The sequence below is a fragment of the Larimichthys crocea genome, chromosome XII (genome assembly GCF_000972845.2).
Source record: "Larimichthys crocea isolate SSNF chromosome XII, L_crocea_2.0, whole genome shotgun sequence".
NCBI classification, from domain to species: Eukaryota; Metazoa; Chordata; class Actinopteri; family Sciaenidae; genus Larimichthys; species Larimichthys crocea.
The window spans coordinates 9,184,829-9,204,647 of NC_040022.1; the positions used below are offsets into that span (position 1 = coordinate 9,184,829).

The 19,819-nt window shown below is 40.3% G+C and overlaps 1 protein-coding gene across 3 annotated transcripts; it reads left to right on the forward strand.

The window, feature by feature from the left end:
- The first annotated feature begins 6,715 nt into the window (after positions 1-6,715).
- mrtfbb (myocardin related transcription factor Bb) lies at positions 6,716-19,557 on the forward strand. 3 transcript variants are annotated; one of them, XM_019260399.2, is made up of 15 exons: positions 6,716-7,323; positions 10,599-10,664; positions 12,276-12,331; positions 12,444-12,519; positions 12,755-12,916; positions 13,108-13,289; positions 14,004-14,087; positions 14,375-14,518; positions 15,444-15,685; positions 16,003-16,135; positions 16,226-17,125; positions 17,888-17,998; positions 18,141-18,269; positions 18,366-18,426; positions 18,522-19,557. In XM_019260399.2, the coding sequence occupies exons 1-15, from the start codon at positions 7,224-7,226 to the stop codon at positions 18,995-18,997; spliced, it is 2,922 nt and encodes a 973-aa protein (XP_019115944.2). In that variant the 5' UTR covers positions 6,716-7,223; the 3' UTR covers positions 18,998-19,557. The 3 variants fall into 3 exon arrangements, with proteins under 3 accessions (XP_019115944.2, XP_019115950.2, XP_010728837.3); XM_019260405.2 differs by having other exon boundaries at positions 6,717-7,308; XM_010730535.3 differs by lacking the exon at positions 14,004-14,087 and having other exon boundaries at positions 6,723-7,323.
- The last annotated feature ends 262 nt before the right edge of the window (positions 19,558-19,819 follow it).

The following is a 19,819-nucleotide window of genomic DNA, read 5'->3' on the forward strand; positions in this document are numbered from 1 at the left end:
CTGCAGTATAAAACAGGATAACTCAAAGAGGATGTGACTTTGTTTTGAATGACTGAAGATATTTTGCAGCCCTGAAGTTGTTAAAGTAAACCACAGATCTTATAGTATCACTATCAATAGATTCTAGAATCGCCTTGATACTAGACAAAAACAGAGTCCCTGTCTGGCTCTCAGAACAACACCACGAGTTGCAGCATGCCAGTGAGCAAACACGAGGTTATTTCTGTCTGTGGTCGACCCCTAACCGACCCCCTGCCAAGCACACTGTTGGTTGGGTCCAAGAAGAGAGGGGAGGGCTCATGTTGGTGTGCAACTGTTTTGAGGAACAGCCACTCGAGGGTTAATTAGACTTATGGGAAAGTTATGGTTGTTGAAATCAGGGAATGCTAGAGGGGAAGTGTGAAGAAGTAGCCCACCCTTTGCTGTAGTTGTAACATTTTGTTTTCTTACATGATTTCCTGATCGTGGGGACACCGTTTTTTCTCCAGATGCACACATAAGTGGAAAAGATATTTTCTTTCCCCTCGTCCAATTGCTTGTTCTGGCTATACGATCAGCTATTTTTAGCAGCGTAGTCTACGCCTGCTTTATAGTGCTGAGTTAATCTCTGGTTAATGTTTTCATGGCAAGATCTTTGTACCTCCTTTTTAAAACATTTTCCTATTCTATTCTTTCTAGCTGTGTACACATCACTCTCTCAACACTTTTGGAAATGTTTTCCTATGCCTTTCAATTTCGTGGACCCTCATCAACCCATTTTAACTGTTATCTTGTGCTATTATTATTATGTTCCAACCTAAAACCAGATGAACAGCTACCTCTGTACAGTATGGCAGTAAAGATACACGTTATTAGACTTATACTTCCTTTGCTTTCTTATTCACAATATACTTATTCCTTAGAGAAAATGAGTAGCTATATCCGGTTAATATAAAAAGATTTTATAAGATGGTTCTCAACAAAATGCCGCAAATTACGAAATAAATGCCATCCATCTGATGCTGTGACATGACTCAGTTCTATTCTCTGGATGTATTGCACCATTATGTTTTAGTCATAGTTATGGTAAGTCAGTCCAGTCAACTTCTATGGTATTTAGATGTCACGGAAAAACTAATTTTGCAAGCCTTAGCTTCTCCATTAATCGTAAGTATAGACTAATTGTTATTCTTGGTAAAACAGTTGGTCAAACTGGTAGTATCATTATTTGTAAATGCTAAAGTGTGGGAAGGAATGTCTGTGATTGCCCATGGTCCTGAAGTTTATCCAAAAGAGCAAATATAAATGATATGTGGTTGTATGTGTGCTGATGCACACGCTTAAATGTAATTACAATTTGCCTTTAGGCGACTGTGACTCTGTTTACTTTATTTAAGTATGTGCAATTGGTTGTTTTTGGTGATGATGTTAATGTGGCCAAAGCTGCCACAGGACTGCCTTTTTTAGCCTCTTGTGGCAGCTGCATATAGCGCAGCTTCAAAGAAAACTGGAGACCTACAGGGATTTCCCTCTGGCTTTCCCACCATCTGCAGAGGCCTGCATGGGATGTGATGGTACTGGTGGTGTGAAGACTCCCCTGTGAAAATGCATATCCAGTTTCAATGCAACCTCTTTTAACACATCTCTCTCATTAAATATGATCATAATAATGATTTTAAAATGTTATACTTTCTATGTCTTTTTCCATTAACAGGTACCAGGCAGCACAAAGAACATTTGAACTTTCGCATCCCATCATTAAAGCACATTCTTGGTTTATTGTCTTTGACTAAACTTAGATCCATGTGTAATATGATACACCTTGTGCATTTACTGAAGATAATGCCATGGCAGCCACCCAGATATTTCACTACCACGATAAATAACTCTACCCTAAGGCTTGAAATATCAGTGTTGTGTAACCCTGCAATCAGTCATCTACAACCCAACACCTGATAGTTATAAATATATAAATAACATAGTTTGATTAGCAGATTTATAGTTTGGTGAAACTGAACATCTGTCTTTGGTGTAGCAGCACATGCTCAACAATGCACTTACTTAACTCAAATCTTCTTCAGCCTGACGTCTCGGTTCAAAGTGGGACAGTGAGCTGTCTGCTTTGCATACCTGCGCATAGATTATGTCGAATGTGCGTCTTAACCAGATCTTCCCTGAGATTCTTCCCGTTTACCACCCCAGTGAAAATCCACAAGGAATTTGACACAGTCTGGGTTTTATAGGAAATACCTAAGTGAGCTGAAAGCGGCTGTATAGATGACTCCCTCATCACAGTGCACCTGAACTTGATTACAGTGTGCCCATCAGCAGTCTTAGCAGCAGAGTTAGTCCCAAAGCCTTTAAGTGGTGGTTTGAAATCGGCTTATGGTCCTTCAAGAATGTTTTTGACCTTTTAGAGATACTCTTTTCTTGTTGTGTGATGGAAGTTAAATACACTGTGTTTGTCACAAAATTTAGTTTGACTTTCACCAGACTGCAACAATATGCTGAGGATGGTTTTTACAAGTTTTTAAGTATCAGTGTGAAGCCCCCACATGCGACTTGATGTTAATTAGTGCTTTGATGTTTAAAGAAACTTAATGTGGGAAAAAGAAGTGTGAATTTTGGCTCTGAAGAATACTTTGACAATGAGTGTCAATTGTCTAACGAGATTGTCGGGATCACAGTGATGAGGTTGGAGTACATTTTCTCACCTGGACAACATTATGACAGGACAACAGCCCAAACTCTCCAGGAAACATTGTGGAGTAAGAATAGCAGTTAAACTTGGAATTTAAACAGACTTCAAACAAAAATAATGCACTTGATATAGGTACATTTGTCAGCTGACCTGTCATAAATCAGGGAAACATAAAACATTTTGATGGAGTGATTGTGTTTCAGGGTCACTAGCAGTATATCATAGGTGTATAGTCCAGTAAATTAAGCAGTTTAACAACACAGCTAATAAAAGCCGTCAATTCCCTAAGAGACTCAACCTTCACAACATTCAGTTCTTGATAGTTTAACTCCACATTGTTCCTTTAGTCTGTCCAGTGGAAACAGTGCAGCATATGCTGTGTCTTGTTAAGTCTTTGTTGCATTTGTTGGCCTTGTAAAATCATGGGGCTAACATAATATACATGCCTATCAAGCAAACACAAGAAACTATCTCTTGTCTTGTAGGAATGAGTAAGCTTTCTATGAGCTTTCTATGATGAAAATCGGGTTGGACACACTAGTATTCTTACTTCCTGTTCTTTTTATGTGGAAAAAACAACGTTTTAGGTCAAAATACCTTCAGGCCAGCAGTGTTGGTTTTCTGTTTCCACATAAAATGTAAAAAAGAAAGTCATGTCATGTGCCTGAGATTTTAAATCTTGAATATTTATATTAACTGTAGTGTGGCTTCAATGACATCAGTACTGCAAAATGAAGGTTTCTTTGCTTACATTTTTATAAACAATAATAAAATGTATGTATGTATGTATGTATGTATGTATGTATGTATGTATGTATGTATGTATGTATGTATGTATGTATGTATATATATATGAATGAAGTAGTGAATAAAATTGCTGCTGTTATGCTTTATACTTTCAGTGAAATAAATGGACACCCATCAGGAATATCCTACAGTAATCAATATTCTTTTCAGAGCCTGATATAACTGCCTTGATGATGAGAGGTTTAGAAACTGGAGTATAGATTTTACATGGGCAGCACATTGAGGGCTGGCATTACTCCTGGCGATTCAAGGCTCATGTTACAAATTGCCCCATTATGCCAACAACACTGCATTGTAGACCAACATTACAGCCCGTCTAACTTATTAGCTTCCTAATGCTCTACTACACCACTTAATTACTACTACTAAGTTTAAAAGATATTTATGCAAACTTTAACTTTTCATCATTTGAAGGATTGAATTTCATCATCAAGAACCATGTAACGCAACTTGATTCTTCACCGGAAAATCGTTACACTGTGATAATGGTAGCAGTGAGAACGGCTTTGTCCACCCTCAGGGAATATGCAGCTCCTAATTACAGAGATTCTCATCTCGAGTGGGAGGCCCAGAAAGGACTTGTGTAGTGTTTGGCTCTGTGTCACAGAAATCACTCATCCCACTATCACCACGCCTAAGTTTTTATTTTTATTTTTATATGACTACAAAACAAGCTAGTCTAGATAATATTATACAGTACATACAGTAGGTGTGATTGACAATACACTATATAGAAGACATTGCCAAAGATTTATACTTAGATTTGTAGAGACTTCATGTTTTTCTGTGTACTACTTTATATGGGCAGTCCATATAATCACACACAGATAGAAAAATAATATACAATATAATTTGAATAAACCTTATTGATTTCTGCTTCATCTAAAGAAATAAAGCCTGTGGATGATCAGCAGACATGATGTTCAAGAGGGTCTTGTTCACCCTGCACAAGTAGAAGAACCATCCTAGACTGCCTCGGTGAGTGAAGAGGAAACTGGGCCGAATCAGTGACCAAAACATCAGAGTTTTCTAATATGTACTTTATGTTGACCATTTAAGAGCAAGGCCACTCTGAGAAAACAAACTCTTTTCAGTGATTTGTTTGTGGAATGAAGTTAGGAATTAGATCAGAATTGCCTTTGGAAGCCAACACATACAGTAACAACAGATTAAGTAGTTACTAAAATCAAAGGTTTTCCTTGGGAACATGGATTTGTTATGTCTTTACAGCAAAGCTATCTTGCATTATTGTGTCGTGAAAATATTTTGACATTTAATCAATGTTTCAAATATTTATTAGCAAATGTTTTTTTGACTTGGTACCTCCATAAAGCAGAAACATTTTGTTTTGGTCTCCATCTCTAAGTGTCCTGGTTCTCACTGAGCTAGACAGCCATTGACAACCCGTCGCTCTTATAAATGAGGTGTAATGACATGAATGGTATAATGATTCATTATTAATAATGTGACTTAGAACCAGCTAAAAGCAGGCCCCAGATGTTGCTCTTCATGGCACGTAAACATCACACAACAAAGACTTTGTGTACTGACGAAGCGACATCACAGTTTGCAATTTGGCATCCCCAGTTTCAGAGTACAATGTGGTAAATATAGAAAGTTGTACAGGTGTAGCTGTTAAGATTATATTACTTATACCAAACCTATTTGGTTTGGTATAAATGAACTCTGGTGTGTTTGTCTGTTTGTGTTTGGTTTGTTTAGGCTGGGTTAAAAGTGTTGTGTGTCATCTTTAACCAAACCAAAGTGCTGCAATCAGACTCTGTTGCGGAGTAAACAACCAAGACCGCCTGAAAAGGGGGGTCTTGGTTGAGTGCTTCATTTGGGGTGTGAGAGCAAAATGGACCAACCACAAAATTTAATGATAGTAGATAGTGATCTTTTATTTCCCCATACGGATGCATCTAGCATTGATGATGCTGAATTACAGTCACCAAAACTATCCAATGAAATACCTCTCAGTCTGTTTACAACATTTAATTTAATAAGTCAGTATGAATCAAGCCACAAAAAAAACAAAAACAAAACAAAACAGAACTACATAATATCTGAAAGCATTGTTGTGATTTGTTGTAAGAATTTTAGCTTTCTTCACCTGCACCTTGAATCAATCATGTAGTGACTTGAAACTTGTTGTTTTTGGTCTGTTCCTAAATGATTAATTAGGAAGTCATAAGACAGTGAAAAACAGCTGCCCAGAGGGAAGCAGATGCATATGATACTGTAATGAGTGTGATAATCATCAATGTAAAATGTCTATTAACAACAGTCAGTGCAGTGATGTTGTTGTATGGTAGTTTTTCTTTTTTGTGTGTGAATGGCAAACATCTTGAATTAATACAAACTACAAGAGATTAGACTTTTAAATTGTTACTGAAGATGAGAAACAGCATTGTTCTGGACTGGGATGGGAAATGGAGAGCCCACAGCAGACTTTGATGTAAGAGAGAGGTTTTGATTGTGGGACAAACAGGTGTATAAAGCATTCATAAAATCCATTGTTTTGTTTCTGTGGCCAACACACTTGTGAAATGTGAAAATAATTCTGTGTATTTACAGATGGTGTGACATGTGGAAATATGTTTTTCCACATTCCAAATGCTCCAGCTACTCTCCCATATTTTTATGGTCTTGCTCACCATTATTCAATCCCAGCGGTAAGCTGTCAAAACAGATTGTGCCTGACTGTACCAGTCCCATTTGCTTTATCAACTCCATGTTTCCCAGCTGTCCCATGCCGTTTGATATGCATATTTCTTGATCCCACAAGTGAACATTATTAATCCAAAACAAGGCAGCCCCCCTACCCCACCCCCCATCAGGTGTCTCTGCAGCGTCACCTTGAGATCAGATTCTCTGTGGGATCACTGTTTTGACATATTTTCTAACTAGCCTTTGTGGATCCTCTGAAACCTGTGTAACTTTCCATTAGTGTAATTCTCTTTTATCCCATTTTGTGTGAGTGTATTTACACCATGTCATGGACAGCATCTAACCACCACTGTAACCCAGAACTAAGCATGTTTTTGTACGAGCCACTGCACTTCCTCCTCTATTTGGTTCTTGTCACAGTTTTTGAATAGTCACGTACAAGTTGGAGTTGCTGGACATTAGCTGCTATAAATCAATGATGTTGCAATGGAAAACAACAATTAAAACAACACTCTATATATAATATATACTGCATGTCAAAATAAAAAGAAGAAAAAAGAAGAAAAAAAACCAACAACTCAAAACTAGTCATAAAAATGTTTTAAGATAAGCTTCCATGTCCCTACGGACCCAGTGTGTTTGCTCTTGTCATTGTTATTTAGTGCTACAAATATGTCTGGAGGAAAAAAAAACACTCTGTGCTGTTTCTCGTGAAGACGTACTCTCTCAAAAAATTCCCAACAGCTTGTTTTGATCAGAAATGTACTGGTTACCAGTAAATGATTTGATGCCCTCCTGATTCCTCACAAAATAATATCAAAAGTTCGCTGGAGTATGATGAGTCTTCTGTGAGTACAGAAAATGACCTAGCGAGGGTTAACATGAGCAGCTCTGTGTTCCCTCCTCCTGACATTGACTGAGCACACACGCACAGTTTCTCCGCCGGGGCAAGCACACAGCCAGAGAGGAGGGACTGTTTGCAGCTCTGAGAGCCAGCTGTCGTTTGCTCAGAGTTGGGTCTTTTCTCTCCTCGACTCCCCCCGTTCTCCACTGGCCTCATCACTCCATGGGACTCCAGACCTGGCCGCCAAGCAATCCACCACTGTCCTCTATGGCCTGCCTTGATGTGGAGACCCCTTCCATCTGCAGGGGTAAATTTAAATCAGGTGCTTTTTTCTTTTTCGTGTCTAGCCTAAATGCATTTCATCATTGTTTTATTTGAGTATGTGCGTGACGCAAACTTTTTCTCTTTTTTTTTTTTTTCAAGTTTTTGTTTTTACTCTTGTTAATCTTTACTGATGCTGGCAGCAGTAGCAAAGGGGATTGTAGTGACGTAGATGCAGCCGTAACAGGAAATGACAGGGCAACAGCAAAGCTCATCACAATGATTCATTCCAAGCATCATTCTTACAGGAGAGACTATTGTCCTCTGATGAATAATAAATCACACTTGCTGAAGAGGATCTGCGTGGGAGAGATTTAGGAGACAATACTCATCAGTTTATACTGCCTATGTTTATACTGGCACGCTGTTGAAACTAATCTTCCTTGTTTGTATTCATCGTCATCAGCAGTAATTTTTTTTGACTGGAGTTATGTTGAAAAAAATAAACCACAATATAGTTGTCTTTTAGTGGTAAAAATAGCATTTTGGTTTTATACTAGATTGTCGTTAACTTATTGTAACATCTGTGGAGTCACATTTGATCATATGTTGCCAACCCCCAAAGTTCATGAGGCATCTAAGGTACATGTTAGGATACAAAACTCATCACGTACAAGATTGCTATGTACTATTTAATAAGATGCATAACAACACTTAAATGACAAAAGTGTATAATACTGGATATGTGTAGCATGCAAGAAAAATGTAAATTTCTTTCAGGGTCATCTTGCCAAATTTGCCTTTATAACAATTCATTTCAATGTTGTCAACAGAGTTTGAGGACACACCTACACGTGGGAAAAGAAACTAACATGTTTTCTCATCACTTCACAATCTGACTTCCTCTTAGGCTCTTTTACCTTGTGCAAAAATAATACACCACTGGGATGTGTAGAGTTTTTGACTACTCATATCATCCATATCAACATTTTAGCTTCATTTCATCTTCTATTTTTAGTTAGTTCAGTAGTTTAGTTTAGTTAGTTTAGTTTAGTCAGTTAACTGGTTTAGGACAAAATGAGTCGTTTGAATGTTGTGTTTAAATGTGTAAAAAAAAAAAAAACATGCGTGCCTGCATTGGACCAAACACCTTCAAGAACATAAGTTACTTAATTGTCAATTTAAGTGATCTGATTTTTACAGTTTACAGCTTACAGACATTTGAAATAATTGCAAGCTGATTGGATCCTTTTTTCCCCTTCTAATTTCTTACAATATACGACAAAGTCTGTCAATTAATTGTATTCAGGTACTTCAGGTACACATTTTTGCCCCATGTGAGTGTAGGCTGTAGGAAGATGTATCTGAATCGGCTGCTGCACACACAAATTACTCTTCTGTTAAACCAATATAATCAGTATACTCGTAGTTTTGTCTATCTCTGTGTATAGAAGCCTCGATCTTTGCTAAAACAGGATTCTGTTTAGAGTCTGTGGTATTTATAACAGTAAAGTCAACATAACCCAGTGTCAATCTGTTTCTAAACTAAATTCAACTTTGTCTGGACACGAAGTATCTGTAGCCACACAAAACAGTTTTTTTGTTGTACTGTTGATAAAAAAAAAGGAAAGAGAAAAAAAAGGAAAAAGGGTCTGATGGGAGACCTCCAGGGATGATTTGCTGAGAACAACATGGGTCTGAGATTAGAGATTACATCAGTAGGCAGGGATTTCAGCAGAGCCTTCTCTCTGTGTTTCTCCAACAACCTGTGTTTACGCTCTGCTGGTGAGCTGGAGAGCACAGCCAGTCTGCATCACAGAGAGGTTAGCCAGGGTTCAGGTTAAACACAAGATGACACAAAGTGCAGAGGTCCCTGGGTATGAGGTGTACCCCCAATACTGAGCTCAAATTAAACTCTTCATTCTCCTGTGGTGCTGGAAGGCAGCTTTTGGTGTTATTGATATGCAGTTATATGCACTCATAAAGGTTCTTGCCCATGGCATGTATTTTCAAGTCACAGTGGATATGAATGTTGAGACAAAGCAATGGCATTTTTTTTTTTTTACAATCTCCTGGTATGATCTGTCTCAGGCTGACCATAACCCCCCTGGTCTGGGTTTGTAATAGGAAACAGCAGGCGGGGCAGGCACACTGTGTTCTCTGCTCCAGAGTTGATGGGTTGCTCTGAGAGTAGACTCAGCCTCCCACCCTTTGCCTCAGCACTTGTCACTCTGTGTTCCCTTGCCCACCAGTGGAAGCCCATGAACGTCCCCTCGGCTCTGCATTCAACTGGAGATCCCACCCCTTTATCTACCCCCAAATTTCATGGTTCCCAGGCCTTGTTCTCACAGCTGCCCAGTTTATTTTTGCTAGAGTGAGTCACAGAGGCCTGTTCAGACGCAGCGCCTTTCCCAGGAGAGTTGAGCAGGTCTGTGTTGTGTTGTGTTGTGTTGTGTGTGTGCATGTGTGTGTGTCTGAGTGGGAGTAGCTGTTTCCCCTGAGCCACTGAGTAGCTGAAGCTAAGCTGGCTTCACTACAGTGGTGACGATAACGGCCTCATGTTCCTCACACCGGCGCCTCATCCGTCACCATCGGCCATTACCCTCCTCTTCAAACAGTTTTTTTTTCTCCTGCGTGAAGTGATGTTATTCTACTGAAATAACATGTCCACGCTTGTTTGTTTATTAATGTTTAAACTGGAATCCTACTACAGTTTATATTGATGGGAAAATAACACAGAGGACATCCAAGTACTGTATAGTACTTATCTTGTGCTGGAAGATAATCATGACTTTGGAGTACCACAGTAACATAACTGATCACTCCTTAACCACCCTAAACAATATTACATTTTAAAAACAATTTATTAAATCGACACGACTCACTTGGCTTTTGCCGGTGCCATGAACATCTCCGGTTTTGCTTATTATCATGACCACAGCCTTAATTTCTTTTTATCTGTTTTTATTCTGTACTGCAGTTACTTTGAGTCCTCTGTGTATTTGCATCCCACACAGAGATACTGACTCTCATTGGGAGGGCACTCGGCCAATCATAATGCACTGTTTGAGTCTATCTGTTGTAAAACTTGTGGTACTCTTAACAACTGTAGTTAAAACCATAGAGGAAGTGAATAGGATGTCTGTGGTGGTGAACAGGGTTTATTGTCGGACCTTTGGGGTACCGTATTGATTGGGAAATAATAAGTACTTTGTTTTGTTTTAAGTCGCGCAAGTTTCACAGTTAAAGCCAGGAATGGTTGTTAGTTGACTCAGCGGACTTGGCTCCAAATGGTAAAAGTTCAACTCTGACCTCTGTGTCTCTGTACTCTCACAGTCCTCCAGCTCTGTCTGCAGCAGAGGAGAACTCGGGAACAACTTGTGGAGCAAGGCATCATGCCGCGTGAGTATTCACATCACACACAAACTAAAGTGACAGTTTTTGTAACCAATATATCCTGAACCAGGAGTTCCATTTCCTTTTATAACAACCGTCTACTTGTCTTATTACTTACACAATGTTTTGCTCTCCCAAGAATAATTTAGAGCTGAGATTCAACTTTCAGTCAAACATACTTTTAACTCAACCAAAACTTTTTCACGGCTTTCTGAGAGCATATTTCAAGGTGCCGATAAAAGACCAGTGTGTAGGATTTAGTGGTGATGTTGAAACTGTGATGACTGTGAGACATGCAAAAAACACCAAGGCCTTTCCTAGGACCAGTGTTAAGTTTGTCCATTCTGGGTCACTGTAGAAACATAGCATTTCAACATGGTGGACTTTGTGGAAGAGGACCCGCACCATCTGTAGATGTAGGCTCATTCTAAGTAACTTTAAAATAATATGACACGGGCAAGACCAAAGTAAACACTATGTTTACTTGTATTTAAAGTTATTGCACTGCATCTATGTGATTGATGTGTGATTGAGTACATGTCCACATAAATCAATAATTTCATTCAAGAAAGTGTGAAGAGTATTGTCCTAAAAGTCACATAACCATATCACTAAAAGATTTAACACGTAAGCCATTAAGCAGCACACAAGCGCCATAACAGAAAGAACTAGATCCTACTTTATATCATCCATCCTTTTGATGCGACAAAAGTGGAGCAGACACAGTCCCCCATGCTACACCTAATAAAAGATGAGCTGAATCTGTGACAGAATCATGGTGATAGCTGAAAAGGTAGAAAGAGGGAGAGGCAGAGCTCTACCTCTTTGTCCTGTTGTCTTCCTAGAAGCCTCCTACAGTCCGGCTGCAACACAAGCACATGAGTCAGCGGCTGAGCTTTCAGTGGAGGTCAGACTCTGTGACCTGGCCAAGCGTGGCCATTTTCAACTAAAGCGCATTGCTGCTCCCACACATACAGGCTTATAGTAGGTATGCAGTGAGGTTTAGGTGACGAACAGGAATGTTTTGCTTCGCTTCTTTGACACACTCCTTAGAGCATTCCCTTGCCCTTAAACCAAACCGGACTTGTCATAGCATAAGTGACTAGTCAGTGTGCCAGACCTGGCATAAAGCAAGAAGAATTTACTCTGCGAGATCAAAGAGTAACTCTCCGTGGATCAATCTCTATGCTTGAGTCAATCTGGCACTTCCTGTTTGACTCCCATGAGATCCTGCTTATTAATGCCATACATGCACAACAACAAAAACATGAAAATAGTGATATGAAAAATGGATTTGTTCTTCAGGCCAGTATATACTAATCCACAACATGTTATTTTTATGTTGTTTAACTATTTGCTGCTGGATGTCGGTGATAGTACAATATAGTACAGTGCAGTAGGTATATACATCTAGCAGTGTTCTATTCTCGTACTGTTTAGTAAGCAACTTGGATAACTCTCACAACAAATGTATATGTAAGAAATAATGATATTGTGTAGTTTACATTGTTCTTCTTGTGTTGTCACATCATCCTTTTTAAAAATGGAAGGATCAGTTTGTATATGTGTAAAAATACAGAGAAAAGTTATGGATTTTGTTGATTGACCTTTTCACAGCTCTGAAAACTCCTGCTGCCTTTCATGAGCAGATTCGCAACCTGGAGAGAGCCAGGGTAAGACATCAGCTAATGTCATCAAACTGTAGCTCATAATTTTATTTATCTACATCTACATTATGCTCCAAAAATATATGGAAATGTGTTTAATGTTGTTTTATTTTAACAGACGGGGAACTTTTTAAAGCACAAACTCTGCAGCAGACCTGAGCGCTCTGAGCTGGTCCGTATGCACATCCTACAAGGTATTCATCCTCCTGTGTGTTCCAAATTGGAAATGGTGTCTAGATAACAGAGATGAGTAGGGTGCTTATTCATCTAATCTCACATATTCCTTCTTTAAAGGTTAGACATAGATCCTTTGTTGAGGTTGACAAGTCTGTGAGGTCTGGCTGAGCTTGTAGTGAGCCACACTGACAAAGCAGTTAAGAGGCTGATGCTAGCTGGATTCACAGATAATTATCTTTGTGTGTTTATCAGAGACGCAGGCTGAACCCTCCCTTCAGGCCACACAGATGAAGCTGAAGAGGGCCAGACTGACTGATGATCTCAATGAGAAGATTGCCCAGAGACCTGGACCAATGGAACTGGTGAAGAAGAACATCCTGCCTGTTGACTCTGCTGTCGAAGAGGTCATCCATGGTAGATACTCATCAGCACTCATCTCACTGTCAGAAGACCTGAACCATTAAAAATGTTTATTTAAGCCCACTTGGTGTCATGTTCTACCAACAATTCATCAATTACCACCAGTAACAACCAGAAAGTGAACTAATTTATCCTTTAAATAAATAATAAGTTGTCCTTGCTCTTGTTTGATGTTGGACCCACAGGCGATAAAGCAAAGTGCTCTAAGCCACCAGATATTTACAACTTTAATGAGGACAGCAATGATGCCTTATCACCACCACAGCCTGCTAGCCAACAATCTCCCAGCTCCACCTCGACCTCTCCAAGGGAGTCTGGAGGAACTGAGGTCACTTCTACTTCCTCTGACCTAAACTCTCCCATACAGGTATACCAATACCTTCAAAACATTACTATTTATAAAGCAGGAAATATAAATGTCAGCAGACTAAACTAGCACTCTTGACAAGTTTGACAAGTCTCATCTAGAAGAGTGTTAAAATTATATATGTCTTCAAATAAGGTGAAGATACTCCTCGTGTTTTAAAGATGACCGGATAGACTTAAAGGGAAAGTTTGTATTTTAAAGTAGGGCTGTATGAGAGATAATTACTGCATTACCTAAAGTTAACAGTGGTCAGTGCACCCCCAGTTTTGGAGAAACAGTCCACTGCTGTGGACAGGGTCAGCAGAAAGACAATACAAAACTATATTAAGAATGTTTTCAACACTTCACTTTGCCATCAGACAGCCTTTTTCTTTGGCACTAACTATAGACCATTTAGCTGCCTTTCACTGTATGACACTGCAGATCAGCTGTTTGGGTCAGAAAGTTGCGAAATCAGATTGAAATCAAACGTCACATTTATATGGATTTCAAAGATGATGTATGCTCATATTTTTCTGACTGTGCAGCTGTAACTTTGATCCAAACAGCTCATATGCTATATATGTATAATACAGTGCATAGTGCAGTTGTGCTAATGCGTAGGAATATGCAAGGTCTACAGTTAGTGCCAAAAAAAGGACTGTCTGAAGTATTCTTTATATAGCATACACTAAACAGATATTGATTTTTCTTATGTGGGCCTTTTTCATCTAGCTAAAAGACATCTCTCTGCTGACTCCATCCACAGCAATGCATAGTTCTGCTTCTGTACCAGAATCCAAGTCTCCGCTGACTACTGTAGGTAATACAGTGACTATGAATAAATACTTCATATAACCCCACTTCAGAACACCCAAATTGATTTACTCTATGCACACACAGAACAAAATAATGGTTTTATTATGTGTAAAAAACATTTTGTACTTTTATTTTATGAGTGTTTATTAACCTGTTTTTGGTTAGATTATCCCAGTTGAGGTGCTTTTCTTTGCTTGCATGGAATGAAGATTTATAGGTGTAACGGCTTTACTGTTCTTAACAAATGGATCATGTGGTTTCTCTCTGTCTCTCTCTGTTGGTCTTAGCATTCCCCACTACCTAACTCACAGTCCACATCAGATTTAGTCAGCCTCGCCTCCGCCAATGAGAAACTCAGCAACCAGCAAGCATCTACACCTCAGCCAACCACTATTGTCCCCAGTATAACACACGGGCCAGTTCTTGTAAAGGTGAGCTTCGGATGTGTTTTTAAACAGCAAGTTTTAAAGTCTTAAACAGAGTAGAGTAGTGTTTTTTCTTAAGGATGACTTAATTTAAGTAGTTTATTTAATTACAGTCTTGACATGAAATTGACCACCATTGCTGGGCTCTCTATGCACTGTCTCTTTGATTTATTGACTGTGTGTTTTTTGTTGTTTCCTTTGGAAATGTGATGCGAGTTGCAATGTCAGAAGACACAGAGGCTGTGTTTTGTCATACTGAAAGACACATCAGTTTTAGGGTGAACTGAATGTCAGCCCTCAGCCAAGTCAAACACAGTTCAAAGAACAACAGGGTTTAAAGTCATTTCACAAATCCTTGGGCTTAAATCTGTGCCAGCCACAGTTTGTCTTCAGTTAGGTCAAATGACAGGCTGGCCTTCTTCCTTCAGGCTGTATAAAATATACGCTAAAAATCAAAGGACGGGAGTGAAGCAATAACTTGTGCATTTATCATAATCCAGTTATCCTCTGCGCATAAGATAAACTTTCCCTCCCTTAAATACGATAGGGGAATGAGCTTGACAAATTGGAGGGTGTGTGCTTGTTTAACTCTGCTTGAGTTTCTGGTTTCATAGCTAGAACCCACTGCCCTTATGCCAAACTGTTTTCATGTGTATCCTGTAACTGCAGGTGGTAAAACAATAAGGGTCACATTTCCACTACCCATTTCCTCATCCTGCAGTTCTCATCGGGTGTCAGAACAATGTTTCACCTTAACGTTTCAAGCTTTAAAAAAAAAAAACAGTATCTGTTCCAAGTCTTGCAGTGTTGGTACTGGCAATGTTAACTGTGTTCCCTGATAAACTGGACTGAGATCAGTCACAGAGATCAAATACCCTCCAGATGGTCCTCTCAGGTTTTACATGCCTCTTTTCTGTGTTGTGTTCTGTAGCAAAGCTTGCCCAAGCTACCGAGTGATAAAAGCCGCAGCAAAAGGAGTAAAGAGCCTAAACCACGGGTGAAAAAGTTAAAGTACCATCAGTACATTCCCCCAGACCAGAAGCAGGAGGCCAGTGAAGTGCAGATGGATTCAGCTTATGCCCGCCTCCTGCAGCAGCAGCAGCAGTTCCTGCAGCTCCAGATCCTAAGCCAGCAGCAGTACAACTACCAGACTGTCTCGCTTGCCACACCCAAGTATGGCTCCATCTGGCACACAAACACTCCTTTTACACAGCCAGAGATATGATTTGACTATGAGATATGACCTTATGTGTGTAGGCTGATAACTTTGTGTTAAATTCATTACTACTGGAACGTTATTTGAATATTGATTTTCAGCAAACTGAATGAGTCACTCCAGGTTTTACTGTTGTACCACAGCTGATATTGATCTTAAACAATTTCCTGTCCTTGGCTTCCTACACAGAAGCAATTGATTGTGAAAAATGGATAATAGTTTAGATTCCCTCTCTAATGTGTACTCCCTTTTTCTTCCTGTCTTATTACAACAGACCAACAACTGAGGTACAAACCAGCTGTTCCAGTGGTGTTCTGAATAGGAATGTATCGAGCCCTGTGCAGCCCCGGCACACTCAGACGAACCGCAAGCCAGATCATTTACCAGCTAATCTGGATGAGATGAAGGTGACATGTTGCTACCTGCACACAATCTGACTATATGAGCCTTGTGCATGTTGCAGAGGAGTATTTTATAAAAATCTTTTATTTTTACAGGTTGCTGAGCTGAAAATGGAACTAAAGCTCAGATCTTTGCCTGTTTCTGGGACTAAGACAGATCTGATAGAGAGGCTAAAGTCGTATCAGGAGAACTCTAACATCCAGACTGCGGCTACTATTGAGACAACAGCTGTCACACCAACCCCAAAGTCTGAAAACATAAAGTTAACTCCGCCGGTATCCCCTATAGCCTCCAAGGTGTCCACTCTGGGCATAGAGGACAGCAGTATGGTAGACAGCCCCACCAAGCTTTCAGATGCTCTGTCTCCAGCTCATCCTGCTCCTTGTGTGAACTCCCCACCGAGAGCTCCACAGGCAGAGCGTGCCACAGATACAAGGTCCCATGAGAAGGACTCTGAGAAGGACAAACGTCTCCATGAGAAGGAGCGTCAGATTGAGGAGCTGATGAGGAAACTGGAGCAGGAGCAAAGACTGGTGGAGGAGCTAAAGATGCAGCTGGAGGTGGAGAAGAGGAGTCAGCAAGGAGATTCTCCACCTCAGCTCAGCCCTCTTGCTCCCATCCAGGTCAAAGAGGAAAACATGACTCCGTCACACTGCTCAGTGTCCTGTAGTTCTCCTGGTCTGCCAGTGTTGGTCAAACAAGAGGAGGTGGAAGATCAGAGCCACTTAGCTCCTCAAAATCAGTTCATTATTAGCCACCAGACTATCAAGCAGCCTGAAACCCTGCAGCCTGTGCCGGCTGGAGCTCAGATCCTCCTGCCTGCATCCTTTCCTGCCTCAGCAGTCACTATCCAGCTCCCTGCCAACAGCATCAAATTACACACTACTGTTAGTAGCGCAGCCTCAGGCCTCATCCAGACCTCTGGACAGGTGCCACCAAAAATAGAGGCCTCAGCAGCATTACAACAGCAATGCAGTACTCAGCCACTGACAAAGGTAAGAAAATACACTAATGCCTGCACAGGCTGCCTCGGTTTGACTCTTTATTAGTCGTCACTATCAGTATATAGTTTTAGATTGCTGTGCAAACTTCAGTTGTATTTGATCATCCATTTTATGTGTGTGCACCTGAAATCATAAATTTTTTTTTTTTAATTCAGATTAGGGTACACATCATACATCTGGTGCAGTGTTTTCAATGGCACTGTCTCATCACACATCAGAAGAGGGTTTTTTTTGTTTTGTTTTTTGGGGTTGTTTTTTTGTACAGCGTCGACACTCCGTCATGGATATTGCATCTTTCTTGATGCCACAGTAATAACAGGCCTCTGTTGGGTGGTGAAATCTTTCCCTATTCACATCAAAAGAAGGCTTGTGGAAACTTGGGTTACTGGAGCAGGTGCTGAGTGGAGGCTGACAGTCGTGCCCTGACTGCCCTCTGTTGTCCCTGTGCTCTGAGCCAAACACTCAGCCAGAATTAGCAACAGAAACCACAACTCAATGCTAACTGAGGAAAACACTCACAGGCTACGCTGCATCGCACTGCAAACTGTGCTGTCTCTAGTGGGGTGAAAGGTGATGCTTCTAATGCAGAGGGCCAAATTAAATTAATCGAAAGTAAAGTTGCAAATAGCAGGGAGTGCAGAGCAATACACTACTTATCTTATGCATGTAGGAGAGAGCTTTATACAACATTGATGGGATTAATGCACTTATTAACATATGTCTCCGTGCTGACCTGTCTATATTTCCCTACAGACTTGGAGGATGGATAGCACAGCACAATGCTTACTCAACACATTCCCAGCAAGTGGATGTCCTGTGGGAGCCTCCCCTTGCCAAGCTGGTCCTAAAGGACCTACTAATAAGGTAGAGAATGATCTTTTAGTCTCCACTGCTTTGGTTTACTTACTAATTTGTACAGTGTCAATTGTATTTTAATGATAGTTTGTATCAGTGTATCCTGTTTTTCATGTGGTGAAAGGGACTATTGTCTTTTCATGTTCAACAGTCTCCCTGTAGAAGTCAGCCAACTTTCTTACAGCAGGCAAAATTCACAAACCACGTGTCAAAGTGTAAAGACCCGCCCCGCTACGAGGATGCAGTTAAGCAGACACGCAGCATGCTAAAAGCTGTTCAGGTGCCAAATAAATACACTTTTTTATTACATACTATCCCTTATCCCTTAAACTGTTTATATAGCCCTCAAACATGTACTGTTTTTTTCTCTCTGCAGGGTCCCACTGCTGCTAGCCAGCAGATGGATGACTTGTTTGATGTGTTAATCGAGAGTGGTGGTGAGAAATACTTCAACTTTTTAGTGGGCACTGGGGAAATAATGTACTCATGATTGTTTGATTCTAACACTTTACATTCTGTACTTGTTTTTCAGAGATCTCTCCCTTCATCAGACAGGATCCTCCCAGTGAGGAGAAGCCTCTCCCTGTGACAGCCAGTGTAACCACCCTTCCCATCAACACAGTTTTATCCCGCCCTCCACCCTTGGTCCAAGTGGCCCAGCTGCCTGCTGCACTGCTCAACCCCTCGACCAGCTTGGTAGCCCTGACCTCTGACACCCAGCTGGAAACCCTTCTGGATGACACGCTGGGCACTAACACCGAGCCACAAACACTTAAGTTGATGGAGGAGTTACACTCACCTCTAGTCACCATGGAGGTGGACTTTAATGAAAACACATCACCCTCTGCTTTGAACCTGCACAGCACCAACATGGAAAATATGGATTGGCTGGACCTTACCATGTCTGTGCCAGCAGAGGGGGTGAACTCTTTGGACATGTCAACGTCAGTGGGCGTCTTCTCTTCTGACTTCCTGGACTCGCATGAATTGCACTTGAACTGGGACTGAGTGCTGTGAAGGTGAATTCTTACACCTGTCAGACTGTTTCATACTTTTTTATGCAAGGGAGAATGGATTATGTTTCCTATATGGATTTCTGGGTTGGGGCAGCTCTGTTTTGCTTTCGGGCCATATAAATCAGCTCAGTAATAATCTAATTGTGCAACGTCAGTTTAGAAGTTGCTTCTTTACTTCCTTTGAGGTCTATAAACCTTCTGATTGTATGGGGAGACTGACATAAAGCAAGACTGGTACTGGCAGACTGAGCTGACTGTGGAAGTAGCTATTAAAATTTCAATCTTAAGTTATGCCACTTCTTTGTTTTCAATCTGTTCTCATGTCTTTTTGTACTCTGAACTTAATGAATGTACAGTGTTGTAATGGCAGAAAGAACAGGAAAATGTTCTAATCCTGGTTAAAGAACTAATGGACAAACTGCATTACTGTGCGTGTTCACTCCACCCTGTCTTGGAATGATTATCGCTATCAAAACAGATTATAAACACACAACTGCTAAATGTTCCATGGGTGTATGTAAATTGTAAAGCATAAATCAGATGTTTAACTGATTTGGGAATGTGAATGTCATAACTTTAGAGTGCCTGATATGAGACCAGAGTAACCATAGTGTCAATGGGCCACAAATGACCCAGCGGCACTGACCAAACTAGCATGACCAACCAAGTATTTACTAAAAAATACTCAGCCACTTTGACAAGGTTTCTCGTAGTGTGCAAATCAAATCCAGTATGTATCTGTGCACTGTGCAAAGCATACAGCACATTTTTTTGTAAAACCAATAATCCTTTAAACTTCCTCATCCTCACTTAT